Source organism: Patiria miniata, unplaced genomic scaffold (assembly GCF_015706575.1).
Source record: "Patiria miniata isolate m_02_andy unplaced genomic scaffold, ASM1570657v1 HiC_scaffold_17, whole genome shotgun sequence".
NCBI classification, from domain to species: Eukaryota; Metazoa; Echinodermata; class Asteroidea; order Valvatida; family Asterinidae; genus Patiria; species Patiria miniata.
The window spans coordinates 9,718,338-9,736,687 of NW_024037055.1; the positions used below are offsets into that span (position 1 = coordinate 9,718,338).

At 45.0% G+C, this 18,350-nt stretch overlaps 2 protein-coding genes across 2 annotated transcripts; both read right to left on the reverse strand.

The window, feature by feature from the left end:
* Positions 1–9,462: 9,462 nt before the first annotated feature.
* LOC119724027 (zinc finger protein PLAGL1-like) lies at positions 9,463–10,239 on the reverse strand. Its single transcript, XM_038194949.1, has one exon. The coding sequence runs from the start codon at positions 10,237–10,239 to the stop codon at positions 9,463–9,465; it is 777 nt and encodes a 258-aa protein (XP_038050877.1).
* A 67-nt stretch (positions 10,240–10,306) lies between these two features.
* On the reverse strand, positions 10,307–11,014 carry LOC119724030. Its single transcript, XM_038194950.1, has one exon. It carries the CDS (start codon positions 11,012–11,014, stop codon positions 10,307–10,309), a length of 708 nt encoding a protein of 235 aa, XP_038050878.1.
* Between the last annotated feature and the right edge of the window lie 7,336 nt (positions 11,015–18,350).

Here is an 18,350-nt window from a genome sequence, read left to right on the forward strand (position 1 = left end):
CATTGTGCCAGACAGCTTTCATTGTAAGAGATCCTCTTCTGTTATTTAGATTTTTGTACCGCTCAACGAGTTGGAATCCTCTAGCATTGTTATCATGATGAATACAAGCAGCGAACAATTTGAATAATGAAAGTAGGGCAGTTGACGGTCACGGTGGGCGGTAACTGTGGGTGGAGCGTGGCAAAGCAAAGCTTTTCACTGGCTGAAAGGTAAATGCCCGTCCTGCGTACGTTCAAAACGAATGAACACTATTAGGACGTACGATATGATGGAGTCTGCGGCACGCGATTATTTTTTTCAAAACGATATCGGACAATATCAAAAGAGGGCACTATCACTGCGTTATGCATATTCATGATGTCCAGGGCTTTCGAGAATAACTTATATAACAAGGAATAATGGTGTTTATGATTGCCGACGATTGGCAGCTGATTCGTAAACTACTGATATCAGGTGATCAGAGTTCGAATTTCAGTGAACGTTTCTTCACTTCTTCTCATTTTACCGTTTAAGTAACTTAAGTGAGGAAGGAACATTTACCGTAAGTCAAAAAGCCTATCTTGGGTTTGTGATGTGGAGAACAAGCATTAGATTTGCATGTAATGGACCAATTAGAAGATGGGACTAGAAGATTATTGTTGAAGATGACACTCCATTATTTGGGGAAAAAAGATTTGCCTGCGGCAAGTACTGCTCAAATTAAAGCGGCTCTTTACTATATGAGCAGGAAACTCAGGGAATAATTCATAAGAGGCGTTGGTGACCCCTCCTTACCAAAAGAGCCTTGTAAGGTATCATTTGACCATGCGGACGTACCTTTTATTTTCGGGAGTTGGCTCTTGGGCTGTATCCCAATGCAGGAGATACGTTTAGGTCTGAGATTGAAGTTGATGATGTACTATCTGTGCACACCGCGCGTTCCACCAGACCAGTTGTGGCCAGTAATAATAAATTGGTGCGGCCCATTGAAAGCCAAAAACGATCAGACATTAAATCACTAAGCTGCATACCATGTCAGAGAACATTTCAGGCCTGGGGCAAATGATAAAAGTCACCCAAAGTGATTATACTGCTAGAAACCAGGACATGTCCTCGAGCACTGCTTTAAGCGCCAGAGTATATGAGGGCATGATGGAGGAGAGGTCCTATATGCCCGTGGCTGAATGAACTATTGATAGCGACAAGATGAATTGTGATAAAGTTGGAGATGGCCTTTTTTTTGCAGAAGATGTGCAACTTACCGCGGCTGAAGTAGCTCGTAGACATTTAGCTACATAGCTTCCGTTACCATTAATGGTATACTTACTGAGTGCTTGCTTGACACTGGAGCTGAAACTTCCTTAATGTCTGCTAGATTGTATAGTAAACATATGGAAAGCAGAAAACTGAAGCTAGTGGGTGTGCCAATTGGGCGCCAATGACTTAGAATTTCCTGTCCAAGAATATCTTGAGATTTCCCTAGAAGTCGAGCTTTTTGGTTTCAAACGAGACGGAAGCATCTGCAAATTCTCGTAGAGATCAGTATCCTGTAATACCATGGTGAACTATTTAGCGGCAAGTATAAGGTGGACGTCATGGGTTCTGGAATGCTGGACAGAGACTGGGACTCAGCACTACGTTGAGTACAGACGACCTCCGCTGTCGCTGATGACGTTGGCTGTGGTGCTAATACCCTTTTGCAAACCATTGTTGTTAGATATATTTTCATGCAATGAATCATGCAAACGTAGTAAACACAGTCATCGGTGAGGATCAACACATTCTCATGACCACTAGATGACGGCTCGAGCACGGTGGAATCGGCACCAATTGTAACAGAGCGGTTTTGTGTGACAGTTAGGTTGCTTACTGACACCACTTATCACGCTTTGCTGGCACCAAGCTCTGACTGATATTCCATCGTTGCACAGAGGAAGAAGAGATACTGCATAAACCTGAGAGTCCGCTTAGCCCCAAATGACCCATGTCTTCGTAACAGGACCTCAGTACTATGTCTTACAGCTGGGCGGGAACCACCAGGCACTCGCTCTTAAAATTGACTGACGATACAACACCCAGGACCCTGATGGAGGGGCTTAATTTGTTTCAGTAGCGTTCCTCTGGGCAAGTCTTGACAGCGCTTCGGGAGCCCGATTATGCTTTACAGGCCCAAACTTTAACCGGTAGATGAAGGCGGACAACTGTTCAACCAAAATATGTTCTCTTGACACTGAGATTTGCTGCGTCCAAGTACCTCAATGGATTGTGGTTTGTGTAGATCTACATTGGTTCCCCAACAGGTAGCCCTTTAAGGCCTTGCAGACTGGCACTTCTAACTGCAACAGCAGTTCTAACTGAAACAACGAGTAGTTGTTAACAATGTGCTCTGTCGGTCGTAGAGATCTGGATAACTCCGCGCTATGACAGACACGTAACTCCGAAAAAGTCATGCTCTGTGATCGCGTTAAATCTTTCGAAAAGGAGCGGGTCCACTGTTTTGAGGTGTCACCATCTGATAGATCGAACATTAGAGACGAATTTTGACCAGACGATCGGAAGAAATGAGGCCTAGACGACGTAGAAATTTCTCCAAAACCAGTACGTCGGATTCTGCCACAGGCCAAGCTGACAGCCAACGGTCGTCATGCATCAGCCCAGCAACAAACGACCCAAAGGACGCAGCACAACAAAGCAATGATGTAACCCTGAACAAAGAGGGTGCACCAAACAATGCTCCGATCTCGTTGCCAAAGACGCCCGAGCATGACACCGCCAGTGGCCCGCTCCATATGAGCATGAACTCAAGGATCAGATTTCCAATCTGATTGCAACTGATCCTTCAATTCTAGTCTATCATCAACCCGATCGCCACCCTTGTTGCCGACAAGATCACCAGCACGAGTTGTAACCAAATGATGAGCAAGTTGGCAGAAAGACTGGTAGGAAATAATGCATTTATTACCTCCATTACCTCATCTGTTCACAATGCTATAGCCCAAGAACTAAACGAGGCCACGGCTATGGACTCTGCCAAACAAAGCGAAGATCTTGCTCAACTTTCACGCAACAACAAGGAAATGTCTGGTCGAAACCAAAAGCTCACCGACGACCTTGATGATCTTGAGCAGTACAGTCGCCGTAATTGCCTTCTCCTACACGGTATTCAGGAATCATCAGACGTGAACACCGAAGCTCGATCTAGTACCGGCCGACATTGACAGATCACACCGCCTTGGACAGCCACGAAAACAAAGCGGTGCCAAACCACGGTCCATCATCATCAAATGTGTCAGCTACAGGCCCAGGTCCCTCGTCTTCATGAGCAAACGTCATCTAAAGGGTTCGGGTCTTGTCATCACGGAGAACTTAACCCGAAGACGAAACGAGCTCCTGCAAGCTGCCAATGCCAAACCAACTGTGGAGACAGCATGGACGAAGGATGGGAGAATCATTGTCCTTCTCCGGAACTAGAAGAAGGTTTCTCTCTCAACGCTAAGTGAACTTGTTACACTTGTCTCTTGACTTATTTTCTGATTATTTGCTATAGTTTATCCTCTGTTTAGTGCTCTCCATTGTTCCTTCGTAGGTAATTACTATTGTTCCTCCTTAGTTCCTGTGTCACATTGTATTTTCAATTTGAGATCATGACGGTTTTTGAGTGTTGTCCATATCATTTGCTAATTTTTGAATAATTTACATAACTCATTCACCCTCTGTTTAACTGTGTTTTGTTTTGTTTTGTTTTGTTTTGTTTGTATTTCAATGTTTTCTGATCTAAACGTAAACTACGCTTGTGACGATACTCAACTTGATGATTGTAATTATTTTGAAAGTTATGATTTTAATCAACTCGATCTCAACTCTGAAGGTCAATTTTCTGTTTTTTTACATGAATGCAAGGAGCCTCTGTAGACACTACAACGATATACAAAATTACTTGTGTTCTCTAGATCACCCCTTTTCCATCTAGTCAGGCAGCTTAGGCCAGCTTTTGGAATGGATGTGGACATTCTGGACAAAAGCGCCAAATTTTCTACACATGCTCCTTATTGCCTTAGCTTTCAATTTTTGATAGGAACCAACTTATCCCATAACAATATGGCGGCCATCTTGGATTTCAAAGATGGCTGCCATTGAAAACCTATTTTTACCCATATCTCATCTTCTAAGCCACTTAGTCTTAACGTTTTGATGTCTAAACATACATTATCAGGGTCAAGGAATGCAACTGTACCATTTGGGGTAGTGTCAAATGGTTTGTTTATCCAGATACAGTATTGTTGCCATCTTATTTTTGAAGAAAGCCGCCGGCATTGGAAACTACATGTATTGCATCTTTAAGCCACTTAACATTGAAATCTTAGTGTCTAAACATATATTTTCAGGGTCAAAGAACGCAACTGGACCATTTGGATTAGTGCTAAATGGTTAATTTGTCCAGATACATTGCGTCGGCAATCTTGGATTTTAAAGATGGCCGCCATTGAAAACCTATATCTACCAATATCTGGTCTTCTAAGTCACTCAGGATTAAAATTTTGGCGTCCAAACATACATTTTCAGGGTCTAGGAATGCAATTATACCATTTATGTCAGTGTCAAATGTTCAGTTTGTGCACTATTGTGGCCATCTTTGATTTTAAAGTTGGCCGCCAGATAATAATTGCATTTACTGATATCTCAGCTACTACCCCATATCAAATCACAGTCTAGGTGTCAAAACATACATTTTCAGGGTAAGGAAATATAATCGTTGGATAAGTTGGTTCCTATCTAAAATTGAAAGCTAAGGCAATAAGGAGCATGTATGAACAATTTGGCGCTTTTGTCCGGATTGTCTACATCCATTTAATAAGCTGCCTGACTAATATTACAGTAACTGAGGTAAAGAAGGATAAGGGTGTTATAGAGTGTGAATAAACTGGAAGAGGGAACAAAAGCACGGAGTTTAGAGAGAACTCCTGTCTTACGAGAGACAGTTTTAGTGATTCCTGAGATATGATCAGTCCAAGATAGCTTATCGTCAATGATGACACCGAGAAACTTCTTTGAATGTACTTGAGTGATCGAGGTGCCACCAATAAAGATAGGAGAAGCTGTGCTGAGTTGAAAGTTAGTAGATTTAGTAAAGTACATTAATTTAGTTTTCTGAGAGTTTATGGAAAGTTTATTAGCTCTGAACCAACAGGAAACTTTAACGAGTTCTGTTTTCATAACATTTACCAAGTTTGTGTGGCTGGGAGCAGAAAATAAAATGGTGGTGTCGTCTGCAAAAAGAATGAATGACGGAATGGATGAAGAGTAATCTTCTTCCCTCACTGCGCGTGTACGTGCACAGCTATGCAGAGGCTAAATACTCTCCCAAAATGAGCCAAAAATGGACTGTAGTGGAGTCGGCGATTTAGCTGTTTATTGGAAGCGATGTGAAACTGCAATTTAAATCATACAGAACGCATTTTGAGTTTAAACAATAAAGTACAGAGGATTAATGGAGTATTAATTTGTGTGAGGCGATTACTATCTTAATTGACCACTTATGAAAGAGAAGAAAATACAGGAAATGGCCCAAGGACTAAGACAAGTCTACCCCAAGAATCCAAAACTCTGAGAATAAAACTGACGGGAAATACCCCCTTAAATAACAGAGAAATTACAATAAAGAATTTCACACATGTAAATGTAGACGAATCCCCCAAATTGACATGTAAGCGGAAAAACCATGCCCTTAAAATGTCCACACAAAAAATTCAAAATGTACATGAGACCGAACACGTTTATGTACACGTGTCCGAAATAAACGACACTAACCTTAAGAAATAGCCCCCAAACCCCACAAAACAGTAATAAAACTAGAAAAGCTTATACATTACATGATCAGAGAAAGATAACTAACAGATTGTGCTGATTAAGGGGATTGGATTACTGGTAAAACCTGTCGAAATTACTGATTTTCTAGAGTACAACTGTAATGAATAACTATGATCAAAACGCTGGCATGAAAAAATACGAATGAACACCAGAGGGCGCTAGACACATATTGCAACGGCTGCCGAAGGCAGAACAAGTAGTGTAGGTCATTAACATATAATAAAAACAAAAGAGGTCCAAGGATTGAACCTTGTGGAACACCGTGGTGAATATCATTCCACTTGGAGTCACGTTTTTTAACAGACTTTTATTGGTGCCTGTTATTGAGGTAGTCGGTGAACCACTGCAGAGCAACTCCTCTGATGCCGTAGAAATCTAGTTTTGAAAGAAGACGGGATCAATGGTGTCGAAAAGCCTTAGATAGATCAACAAAGACGCCAGCCGTTGCCATTTTACTGGACACTGACGTCGTTATTTGGTCAATGAGATGTATAACGGCCATATCGGTAGAATGTTTACTGCGAAAGCCAAACTGTTGATCGAAAAGTAGATTAAATTTAGAGATGAATTTAGAGATGAATCAAGAATCTTAGAAAAGCAGGGAAGAATGGAAATGGGCCTGTAGTTGTGGATGTAATGGCGGTCTCCACTTTTGAATATGAGAATGACTTTGGCAACCTACAGTTGAGGAGGTACACAGCCTGTTGAAAAAGAAATGTTGAAAATATGAGCTAGAGGTCTAGAAATAGGAGGAATGACAGATTTGATCACAGATGGGCTAATTCCGTCAAAACCACAGCTAGTGCTATTGTTAAGCTGTTTACCAATTAAGTTTATTTCAAAGAAATTTGTAGGTGAAAGAAAGAAAGAAGAAGTATTAGGGCTTCGTAAATAATCGGAGAAATGAGTATCAGATGGTTGAATGCGACTTGCAAGAGAAGAGCCCATATTGGAGAAACGGTTATTGAAGGTATCGGCAATCAATGAGGGGTTAGAAACAGTATTTTGACCGTCACTGAAGTCATCTTGGAGATTAGCTTTCTTAATTAGTTTTACCTAAAATATTATTAATTTCTCGCCAGGTGTCGTTAATGCTGTTTTTGTTGACGTCAAGCATGTGGGCATTAAACATATTTTTGGCTATCCAAATGTTGCAGGAATTAATAATTCCTTGCGACATCCAAGGCTGATTCTTCCTAGATTTACCTGTGGTACGTGTAATAAAAGGAAAGTGGTGGTCATAGAGGTTTTTCAATCGTGCGAGGAAGACATTGTAAGCAGTCTCAGCATCGTCTGACACCAATTTGTGACGTCACGCCCTTAGCGTGGAGCGGTGCTCGAAAGAGGGCGCCCTCTCCACAGGCGTGGCGCGGACGGCACGTACTGGAAAGTCCCTGAGCGGCTAGAGACGAGTCCGTTGGGATGGAAATATACCGTCCCGGTCGGAAAGCTAGTTGTTTTTATGTGACTGGGCAGCGCGCTTTAATCTGATTGGCCTAATCCTTAACGACGTAACTAAGAGGGAGAACCAATGAACAGCCTTGTGACAGCAGTTTCATTTACAAAGAAATAATAACCACTGTTTTATTCACATTCCTCCTGGAATCACAAAAAGGCCCACTCCGATCCAAGAATTGAACAGTAAGAGATCAACAGAGGGCGCTGTGAAATGCAACACTTATATACAGGGGGTGCAATGAACTATGGGATAAAAGCAGTGTACGATAATCCAGTGAGGGGGGGAGTTCCAAGTTCCTTCGCAAGCGCAATATGCGTGAGACTAATGCAAGTCTAGGGCCAGATATTACGCAAGTCCCTATAAGGGACGACTCGAACCGCACCACAATTAGGCCCCTTAACTTACCCGCTCACATCCACAGCGCGCAGTGTTAGCAATGTACCTATTGTTTCCTATCCGGTTCGTTAGTAAAAACGTCATACACGCACGCGCACCACTGATTACTAGCGCCCATTGGCTACAAACACTCGAGCTGCGTTAACTTCCGGTTCCAATCGTGCAGAAAGTGCTGGAGGTGACGTCACACTAACGAACCGGATTAGCCTAGCGCACGCAGGTCCGTATAGGCAGACCGTGCCGGAGTCAGTTATCTCGATCGAACGCACCACCAGCCCCCTTCTCGCGGAGCCAAGATCACAACGAAACCACGCCCCCAAGAAGGGACAATTGATCCCGCAGCAACCCAGCACCAGCTCGAGGAACCGTAACCGACTCGTCACAATACCGCCCAACAGCCCTACCACCTAAGTACAGGAGGTATAATGTCTTACCACACGCCCGCAACTGCCGGCGTTTCGAACCAGAAATCAGGTCCCCCGATTTCGCTTTTCTGCGCGCCTTATATAGCCTACTGAGCCGGTGTCACGGTCTCACTTCTCCGGCGTGCTAGCTTCTCCGAAAGGGAAATTTCGCTTTAACACGCATGCACAAAATTGCGCAGTGGTGTACATTTTCGTCAGCTTCATTTGTGTGCTGAGTTCTTCGGGGTTGTACTGGTGCCCGTAATATCATAGGATATTTGTATGCATACAGGGTACCAGTCGAATCCAGAATTTTCGTGGCGCGCACAACTCCCAATAACCATAACCAAAAAAGACTTGAAATGCACATTTATTTTAAGCCGCATGGTTGCAAAAATAAAGACAAAATGGAACATGAACGAGCAAGGAACACGGACCAAGGAGTTCGTTCTTAATTATTCCTCCATAAACCCACACACATGCATGACGCTGGGAACACAAATCAGAATGCTTGCAAGACCATGGGGGGAAGTGTTACATAACACATTCTTGGATGTCCCTCACTGTTTTATTAATAGGCTTGGTAATACAGCCCTAGGAAAAGGAAGCACAGCGGACACATCAGTATGTATCGTGCTCATGTAACGTGCACTGTAACGTGCTCAACTGTCCGCCGAATCCATCCGGAGAAGCTAGCACGCCGGAGAAGTGAGACCGTGACACCGGCCGCTGGCCCATATGCGCCTGCGCGCGCGTGCTGCACGTCACCGAGCGGTGACCCCACTGCCCAATGGCGAACGCGCGAGGCGGAGCCTAAGCGCTGCGCGCGCCTAGCCCACTGCTATGCACTAAAAGTATATGTGCTAATTTTAGCTACAGCGCTCCACGCAAAAGCGCCCTCTGTCACGTTACACAGCCGCCTGACAGGCCTAAATGCCCTCATTTAGATAAGCCGACATTTCGATACAAAACGTGACAGGTATCTTATTACAAACCTACTTTTAATTTGAAAACCTGAAAGAGAAACATTAGGAACAACAATAGTAATACACAAACACTTTAAACACTTTAACAATGGGTTCTAAGATCTTATGCAATTATCTTAGCAATACAACGACTTTTCGGGCCCAGTTTTGGCCCATACGTCTCAAAAAATAAAGCTCTCCTGGTTGGTACAAAATATACTTAAGAAAAATAAAAGTCTTTATCTTCAAGACAAAAATCTCCTGAGATGTCCTATTTCTTCCTGGTTGCGGATCCATGCCCATGCCCAGGGAGTGCGTGGCTGCACTGCACAAGTACGTCCCGGTAGATCAGAAGGTCCGTTGGCGAGATTCTCTGGAGATGATTACGTTGTCAACGTAGATGATGGTCTCCGTGTGCTCCACAAAGGTGGCCAGTTTGGGTATTTTCGGGCTCTGAAGCTCCAACCGCGTCTTCTCGGGAGGCTGCTTCCTTTGAAGAAGTTGCTGCCTTGGGTCGGGCATCTGCTGCTGGCTTGGGAGGAGCTGGGGCCTTGTCTTGCGATTTCGGCTTCTTCTCTGGCACGTGCGTCTCTTCCTGCGGCTCCTCTGGTATCTTCTCTAGATCCTCGTCGATGTCTAACTCCAGCGGGGGCATGGATGACAGGCTGATGGCGTCATCCTCGTACGTCTTTGGCGTCTCATCTTCCGGCGGTCTGGAGTCCTCCTCCACAGTGCGTTGAGGAGAGGGAGGAATGGGGGACAGACAGGGGGGCAGCCCTTTAAGGGCGGGAAGCTCGTCATCACCGGCCTCCTGACTACTCTTGCCGTTTAACGGCACAACAACCTTAAAAGGCGCTTGGGGGTCTGACGATTTTCGGACTAGCCTTACATCCTTCGGGGGGTGTTCGGGGCCAGCCACCGCAGTGGGGCGCCCTCTTCTTTCCGGTTCCATGCCTATCTCTGAGACCTCGGACAGCTTCGCAGGGTGCTCCATCTTGTAGTGCCTACGCAAATGGTCCCTGCGCTTCACGTTGAACCCACAGTGGCGGCAGTACAGAAAAGCCGGCCCGTGGTTTATCCTTAGATGCCGGAGCAATCCCTTCAATTTCTGGAACTTGTGACCACACTTGTCGCACTTGTACGTCTTTGTTTCGGTTAGGGGCGCCATCTAGAGACAATTCTGAAAGACAAAAGGGTGGAAACAGCTGTTATTTGCCAGCCAACTCAAATTCAATTTAACGGAATCTTAGGGGCAACCTGTGCGCCCTCTTTGGATACCTCCTTGTCTCTTTGGATTTTTGTACACTGCTTGCCGCATCCTTGCTACCCCATGGTTTCTGTATACTTTCTACACCCCCGTCATGCAACTCCTCGGGATGCTCTTCTACGCCTTCAGCGCAAGTATTTATCTCTGTGCCCATATCCTTAAGGGGCTCACGACAACTGGTCTCATCCTCATTATTTGAGGTTTCCAGAAGACTGTCCCCTCCACGCGCATCGTACAGGGGTTCAAGACGAATGTTTCCTCCATCCTTACCATCCAAGGGTACCAGGTGATTGTTTTCTACACCGTCTTTATCTGAAGATTCCAACTCCTTCAGATGGCCTTGTACGTTCTCAGCGCATGCTCCGATCTCGGTGTCACAAGAGGGAGCCCTACTGGGAGTACTCCATGGATCGATCGGACTTCCTTGGTAGGGCTTCAACCTGTCCACGTGTATAACACGTGGCTTGGCGCCCTTTAATTTTTGAATGCGAACCACCACATCCGAAAGTTTCTTCAGTACCAGAAACGGCCCCTCCCACTTCAACTGAAGTTTGGGGCTAACCCCTTTCTTTTTCGCGGGGTTGAACACCCACACGAACTCATTCTCCCGGATGCAAGGGTTGGTTGCCCTCCGGTCATAGTTCACTTTTGGCGTCTCATGCTTTTTCCTAAGCATTTTTGCGCCCTCTCGTGAGCTTTTTGAATCTGGTCCCTAAGATTCTGCGAATAGTCCGTCTGTACTACTTCGTCATCACTTGGTGCAGGACTCTCCACGGTCAAGTCCAATGGCAAAGCAACTTCTCGACCCAGCATCATCATATTTGGGGATTCCCCCAAACTCTCCTGCGGCGTACATCGGTACGCACTAGTTGCAAACGGGAGGCACTCGTCCCAATCGCGCTGACCTTTGTGTGGGTCAATCATCATGGATACCATGGTAACGAGGGTCTTATTGAACCTCTCTATGAGACCATCCGACTTGGGATTGTATGCTGTAGTCCTTGTTTTACTAATGCCGAGGACCCGACACATCTCTCGGAACAGTTCGGATTCAAAATTGGTCCATTGGTCCGTATGGACCTTTCTCGGCACTCCGAATCAACACACAAACTCGCTAACAAATTTAGCGGCGACTGTCTCAGCTTTCGCATCCGGAAGCGCATATGCCTCCATCCATCTTGTAGTGTACTCTCCTACTACAAGGATCCACAGGTTCCCACCCTCCGTCTTCGGTAGGGGGCCAACCAAATCCATGGCTACCCTGTCCATGGTTCCCCTAACATTATACTGCTGCAAGGGCGCCCTCCGTTTCTTAGGAGACAGCTTTTTCCTCGCACACTGGTTACACTGACGCACACAGGTCCTTACATCGGCACTCATGCCCGACCAGAAGTATCTTTGTTTTACACGGGCCAACGTCTTCTTCAGGCCAAGATGGCCGCCAAGTTTCCCACCATGCAATTCTTCTATAAACTTGTGTCTGACGATCTGAGGAGCCACAAGCCTCCACCGGAAGGAACTACCATCTCCCGATTCCCAACGTTGATACAGTACACCGTCTCTAACTGATATCTGATTCCAGTAAGCCCAATACGTCTTACTGGACGGGGATAAGCTGACTATGTCCGCCCAAGGAGGGCGCTCTTTTTCCTCGCTCTTGGCGACTAGCAACCACTTCATGGACTCATCTGCCATTTGGCCATTTCTAAGATCTGAGGCGCTTAGCGACGGTTGCAAGGCGGCAACCCTTACTGCTGCCTCATTACTTCTACTTGGCATATTCGACTGTTCTCCTTCAACACCATCGTCATCATTACCTTCACTACCACAGTGACTACACTGCTTACATGGCCGCCTTGATAGACCATCAGCGATGCCATGCTTGGCACCAGGGCGGTGCTGAATTGTGACGTCATATTCTGATACAACCTCCAGCCAACGAGCAAGTTGACCTTCCGGGTTTTTCATGTTTGTCAACCATCTTAAGGAAGAATGGTCTGTCCTAACCAGTGTTTTCTGACCATATAAGTACTGGCGGAAGTATTTGAGATAGGCAACCACTGCAAGCAACTCCTTCCGGGTGACGCAATAATTTCTTTCGGCTTTACTCAACTTCCGGCTTGCAAAGGCAACAACCTTTTCAGCACCGTCATGAACCTGAGACAGTACTGCGCCTATGCCCTCTAAACTGGCATCCGTGTCAAGGATGAACTCCTGGCCTGGCAATGGGTATGCTAAGATTGGAGCGGTCATTAACTCCTCCTTAAGTCTGACGAACGCTTCCTCACAAGACTCATCCCAAGAGAACACTTTCGATTTCGAAGTTAAGGCGTGCAACGGGCTTGCAATGCTTGCAAAGCCTTGTATGAATCGTCTATAGTACGAAGCGAGGCCAAGGAAACTCCTCACCTCTTTAACGTTCTTCGGGACTGGCCAATCAGCAACGGATTTGATTTTGGCGGGATCCGTGGCAACGCCCTCTGTCGATACAATGTGACCAAAGTAAGTTACCGACTTCTGAAAGAGGTTGCATTTGCTGGGCTTTAGCTTAAGTCCAGCACTCCTCAATCGTTCAAACACCTTGCACAGGCGTTCTAACTCATCTTTCACCGTTTTTCCAAAAACGATGACGTCATCGAGGTAGACCAATAAGATCTCCCACTGTAACCCTGCCAACACCTTCTCCATAAGAAGTTCAAACGTGGCGGGCGCGTTCGCCAACCCGAATGGCATAACTTTCCAACGGTACAACCCGTTGCGCATAACGAAAGTTGACTTCTGCTGAGCATCTTCATCCAGGGCTACTTGCCAGTACCCGGATGCGAGATCAAGGGTTGAGAACCACTGAGCGCCCTCTAGCGCGTCGAGTGTCTCATCAATCCTGGGAACAGGATACGCGTCCTTGATTGTTACTGCATTCAAACCTCTATAATCGATGCACAGACGCTTTGAGCCATCTTTCTTTTTCACCAACACCACGTTAGCCACCCATGGGCTATCTGATGGCTCTATCAAGCCACGCCCCTTCAAGTCATCCACCTGTCGGTTTATCTCTTGTTGGTTACAAGCAGGGTGTTTCCGGGGTCTCTGCTTCACTGGTCTAGCACCACCAGTGTCGATACTGTGCTTAACTATATCAGTAAGGCCTATGTCACCATCACCCTGCGAGAAGACATCTTGGAAGTCTTTCAAACATCTCTTCAACCTGCCATGGTCTTCTGCGTTCAAATGTATCTTGCTCCTTTCATACAAATCTCTCAAATGACTTGGCAGCAAGTCTACTCTTACTCCTTCTTCTCTGCCCTGTGTGGGCGGAGTTTCGACCTCCACGGGTGAAACTGTTGCAGCCATAATTCCGACATGTAGCACACGTTTTTCCCTATTGGGGTTGAATACTCGAATGGGCACAATCTCGGCAGGTGCATCAATTAGGGACTTAGCAAGGATCAGCCCTTTTCACCAAGATGCCCGCCTGACTCAATTGGTTCCACCATCAGTGGTCCCTTCAGCCCCTCGCATTGACCGACAATTAGTTCCAGCCACAATCTTTTCATGACCAGGTGGAATCTCCGTAGCTTCTGCTATCACCACGCGGCCCACGAATGGCTCACCAGCGACACCTGTGCACTTAATTCCTTCCCCATTAATACACAACTCTAGCCTTCGGAAATCCAAAGTCCCATTAGTGGCTAACAACCAGTCCATTCCCAACATGGCGGGAATACTGATATCAGCAAATACAGCCCGAGTCGGGTGGACGGTTTTTCCAATTCCTAAGTCCAACCATGCAGTACCATACACTTTCAAAGGGGTACCGTCCACCTGCCTGACTCTAGACTCGCAACATTCCAACTCGGGCCGCTGTTCTTTTGGCAGCTGGTAGTATATCATCATACTGATCAATGTGTCAGTTGCCCCGGTGTCAATAACCAAGCGAAACTTAGTCGACCTAATTGACCTATCTACGAACAAACCATGGCTTGGCCCAATTGCGGGGGTTGTGACAACGTGCACTTCGCTTCTCAACCTCGTGCCCTCCGTTACTGTGGACCCTGTACATTGTTCAGCCTTTCCGCGGGTCCCCCGGTCGGCTGGTTCTCGTTTCCCTGGTAGCAGTTACGTTTACGCTTAGGCTGCCTGCACTCTCTAGCGAAGTGACCAAGTGCACCGCAGTTATGACACTTCAACTCGGATTTAGGCCGCCTCTGTGGAGGAGGAGAGCCAACTGAAACTTCTTGCATCGCAGGAGCCATCTGCGCATGCGCTGGTGGTTGAAACAACACTCTACCCATCAACTGCTCCAAGTGCTTAGTCATTTCGTTTACACACTTCGTGTGCGAGTTAACAGCCCGCTCGATGGACTGAATTCTTGCCTCCACTTCTCGGTCCGTTCCTCTTACAAACTTAGGGGGCCTTTCATCAATTCTTCGCTGTACCTCCACCTTGTGGAAGTTTTCCGTCTCGAGGGCGGCTTGTAATGCCTCTGACAAGTTCTTTGGTCTTGCTCTAAAGATACCTTCCCGCACCTGCTGATCAGAAACAGCATCAACAAAGTGATTCTTCTCCAACCGATCCCTTGACTCCTCAGGGATCTCTGGATATGCCTTAACAGCCAACTCGTGTATTGCCTGACATAACTCCTGCAGAAATTCCTTAGGCTTCTGTCTGCGATGACGTAACTCAACCAGAAAATTCGCGAATCTCATTTCAATAAGGACCATAAAGTATATATGTTTCCTTTGAGTCAAATCTCATCAATAAATTCACTTTTATATCACTTCATAAATACACGGTTATTGAAGTTGGTTCCTTGTTTGGAGCGGCTACAGGTGGGTGCTGCTATACCGGACTTCAGCTCTACAGGGCTGGTGTATTTCGGCACTGACTAGTACTATAGTAATTTTTGCCGAACTGGCTCAAACTGATGATTGGTAAACTGAAATTTCACCAATATATCAGCTACCCTGGATCAAGTCATCGGTCTACACCTCATTTAGCACTCTCACAAACTCTCTCTCTGACTTCTCTGGTCTATATTGAATCTAGATCGTTTTTGCACATTTTCTATATAAAACATACCAATTGTACATGCGTTTCAGTGTGAATAACCATGGCCTGCATTTTTAAGGTGTTACGTAAGTTGTTCCAGTTTTACAATACCTTGCGCAACGCCTGGTGCGTTGAATGCTCCTGAATGCCGTTGAAGGCTTTTGTATGAAACGCGACTGCGCGCGGGAACGATACTGAGTGCTAATTGGAGGGAAGTTCAATACGTCATTACAACGGGGAAAGTTAACGCGTGAATAGATTGACGTACGCGTAAAAGAAAAATACCAAACAAAAAACAAAACAAGAACGGGTTTTGACAACGTTGTTGATGTCTCTAGTGATTTAAGTGGTCTGCGTAGACGGCTTAGATCTGAAAAGGGAAGGGGTTATCTGGAAGAGTGGCAAATGATCTGAAATGTCAGCGCATAGTATTCCGGTTGTTATATTAGTATCAAGGTTAGTAAGACTATTATCGATGAGAGAGGCACTTTGTGGACAGATACGGGTTGGTTTGTCTATCAACGGGCGAAGACCATTATGCATAAACAGTATTTACAAAATCCTCTGTGGGTTGATGGTGAAAACAATTGATGAGGTTCATGTTGAAGTCGCCCATTATGTAACACAGCTTCTTTTCTTTTGTTATAGTGTTGAGACAAATATCAAAGGAGGAGAGGAAATAATTGGTCAAGAAGCCAGGAGCTCTGTAGACACTACCAACGATAATATTACAAGCATGGTCTCGTTCTATCTCGATGAATATGCATTCATGAGCACCAGAGGGGGCCATGAGATCAGATCTAGTGCAAAATTTGAGAGACTCGTGGACGAACAAAGCCGCCCTTCCCCAAATCCTATTTGAGCGAGAGGAGTGGACAAGTTGACAATCATCCATAGGATATATGGAGGAGGAGAAGCTAGCGTCTTTGAACCAAGTCTCTGGGAACCCATTGATTAGTCTGGGCTCGGTGTAGCAGCAATAAACTCAAATCTCTTACGGTTATCCAGAAACGAGCTATCAGAATTTGCAGTCTCTCTCAACCTCGTGATCACACCGCACCTCTCTTTGTTAAATTAAACACTCTTACTCTATGTGACATTAATAATCTTCAAACCGGAGTATTTATGTATAAACATACTAATAATCCACTTCCTCGCACATTTTCCTCTCATTTCACGTCCGTTAGCGACACCCACCACCACTGCACTAGATCTCAAAAAAAATCTGAACTTACCTTACACTCGCACGTCTTTCTCGATTAACACCCTTCGATTCTCTGAACCTCGTTTGTGGAACTCTATCAACCAAGCTACTAAAAAAAAATCCTGTGTGGGATGTTTTAAACGTGCCTATAAACAATTCCTAATCTCCCATTATGTAACATAGTTCTAAGTTCGTTTTCCCCCTTGTCGTCCCATTCCTACATTTTTGGGTTTAATGTCTGTCTGTATTACTTGTATGGTATGTCTTTCTGTCTGTCTGTCGTGGTGTCTCTCTGTCTGTCGTGGTGTCTTTTTGTCTGTCCGTTCTTTAAGCGTTTCGTCCATCTGCATTCGCCTTTGATTTGATTGGATTTCATTTTACATCACAAGTATTGTACTATTGACTTCTTCTGTTTTAATTAATTTAACTGATGCTTATTGTTCTTATTTAATTATTCTGAATGTAGTGTATACGTGTATATATCAAGGCCTTCCGTAACAAGCTATTGCTTCCCGTCAACCGGCCTCCATACATTTGTTTAATTATCTTACCTATTATTATTTCTTACCTATTATTATTTCTTGTATACAGTTCTTGAATACTGTATTTTCTCTGCAATGTATGGAAATAAATGTCTATCGAATTGAATTGAATTGAATTGAATTGAAAATTGAATTGATACGTGTGCAATCACTGCTCATGTTCCATTCTCCTGCACTAGGGAAAGTACTGCCCAAACCCAGTCGCAAAGGCGTACGTTTCAACAACTGCAGAATTGGTTCCTCAGTCAACTTCATCTCAACCGCAAAAAAAGCTATCTAAAAATGTAGTTTAAACTTTCCGCTCTTAGTTTTCGTTTTTACATTGTCCATGCTGCCAGTCCCCAGGATTTACAGAACAAGTAAAGCAAGTGCCCTGATCATCAGTTTGAATATAACGTACCTTTTTTGAAAAGTTGTTGCCTTTACAATGATATAAAACTAAATTCAGGAAAGTAAAAAGATGACATACGACATTGTAAAAAAAATGGTAGACAAACATAATAAAGACTCCTGTAAAGACCACTGAAACTCAGTAACCGTCGTTTGTTGTGGCAAATCCTGCACTACGGATATCTAGTCATCAAAGCTTGACGAGAATATGATGATGTTATTTATGTATTAAAATGTTCTAGAGGGCTTGATCACCAATGCAACGTTGCACTAAGCCCTGAAATGTCGCTGGACTTTTGCAGACCCCAAACAACATTCTTGTGTATACCTCCAAATGTTGTTTTTTCCTGATCATTCTCCCCCATGGCAACCCGGTAGTATCCTGAGGTTAAGTCGAGGACACTTAAGTTCGTCGCTTAGTAGATCTTGTAGTGATTCATCGGTACGAAATAGAAGTAAGGAGTTTTTGCCCGTATAACTTAGTTTAGTCCCATATAATTGACACACAATTGACAACTACCGGCGACGCACAAGGACTAACGCTCTCACGGAAGATAACTGCGTCAACGCGTTCCTACAAATGCTTTCGTTGACGGCTTGGAGGGGGAATTATAGGGTCAGGGCCTTAATGACCAACTCTGTGACTACCCCTGTTTGCTTGGCTTACAGTCCCTGGGGCCCTCCCTCTCCTCTGGTTTGATGTCCCAGGTCTTGAGCTCAGTGAGCGTCATCTCTGGACATCGGTCAAAAAGATCACAAAAGAAATGTCGAAATCCCTGTTCTTCAAGCCGTCAACAAATTGCCCCTTCAGTATATTTGAGCTACAT

Excerpts from the sequence above, each read along its gene's own strand:
- LOC119724027 (XM_038194949.1), bottom strand. The coding sequence starts at position 10,239 with ATGGCGCCCCTAACCGAAACAAAGACGTACAAGTGCGACAAGTGTGGT.
- LOC119724030 (XM_038194950.1), bottom strand. The coding sequence starts at position 11,014 with ATGCTTAGGAAAAAGCATGAGACGCCAAAAGTGAACTATGACCGGAGG.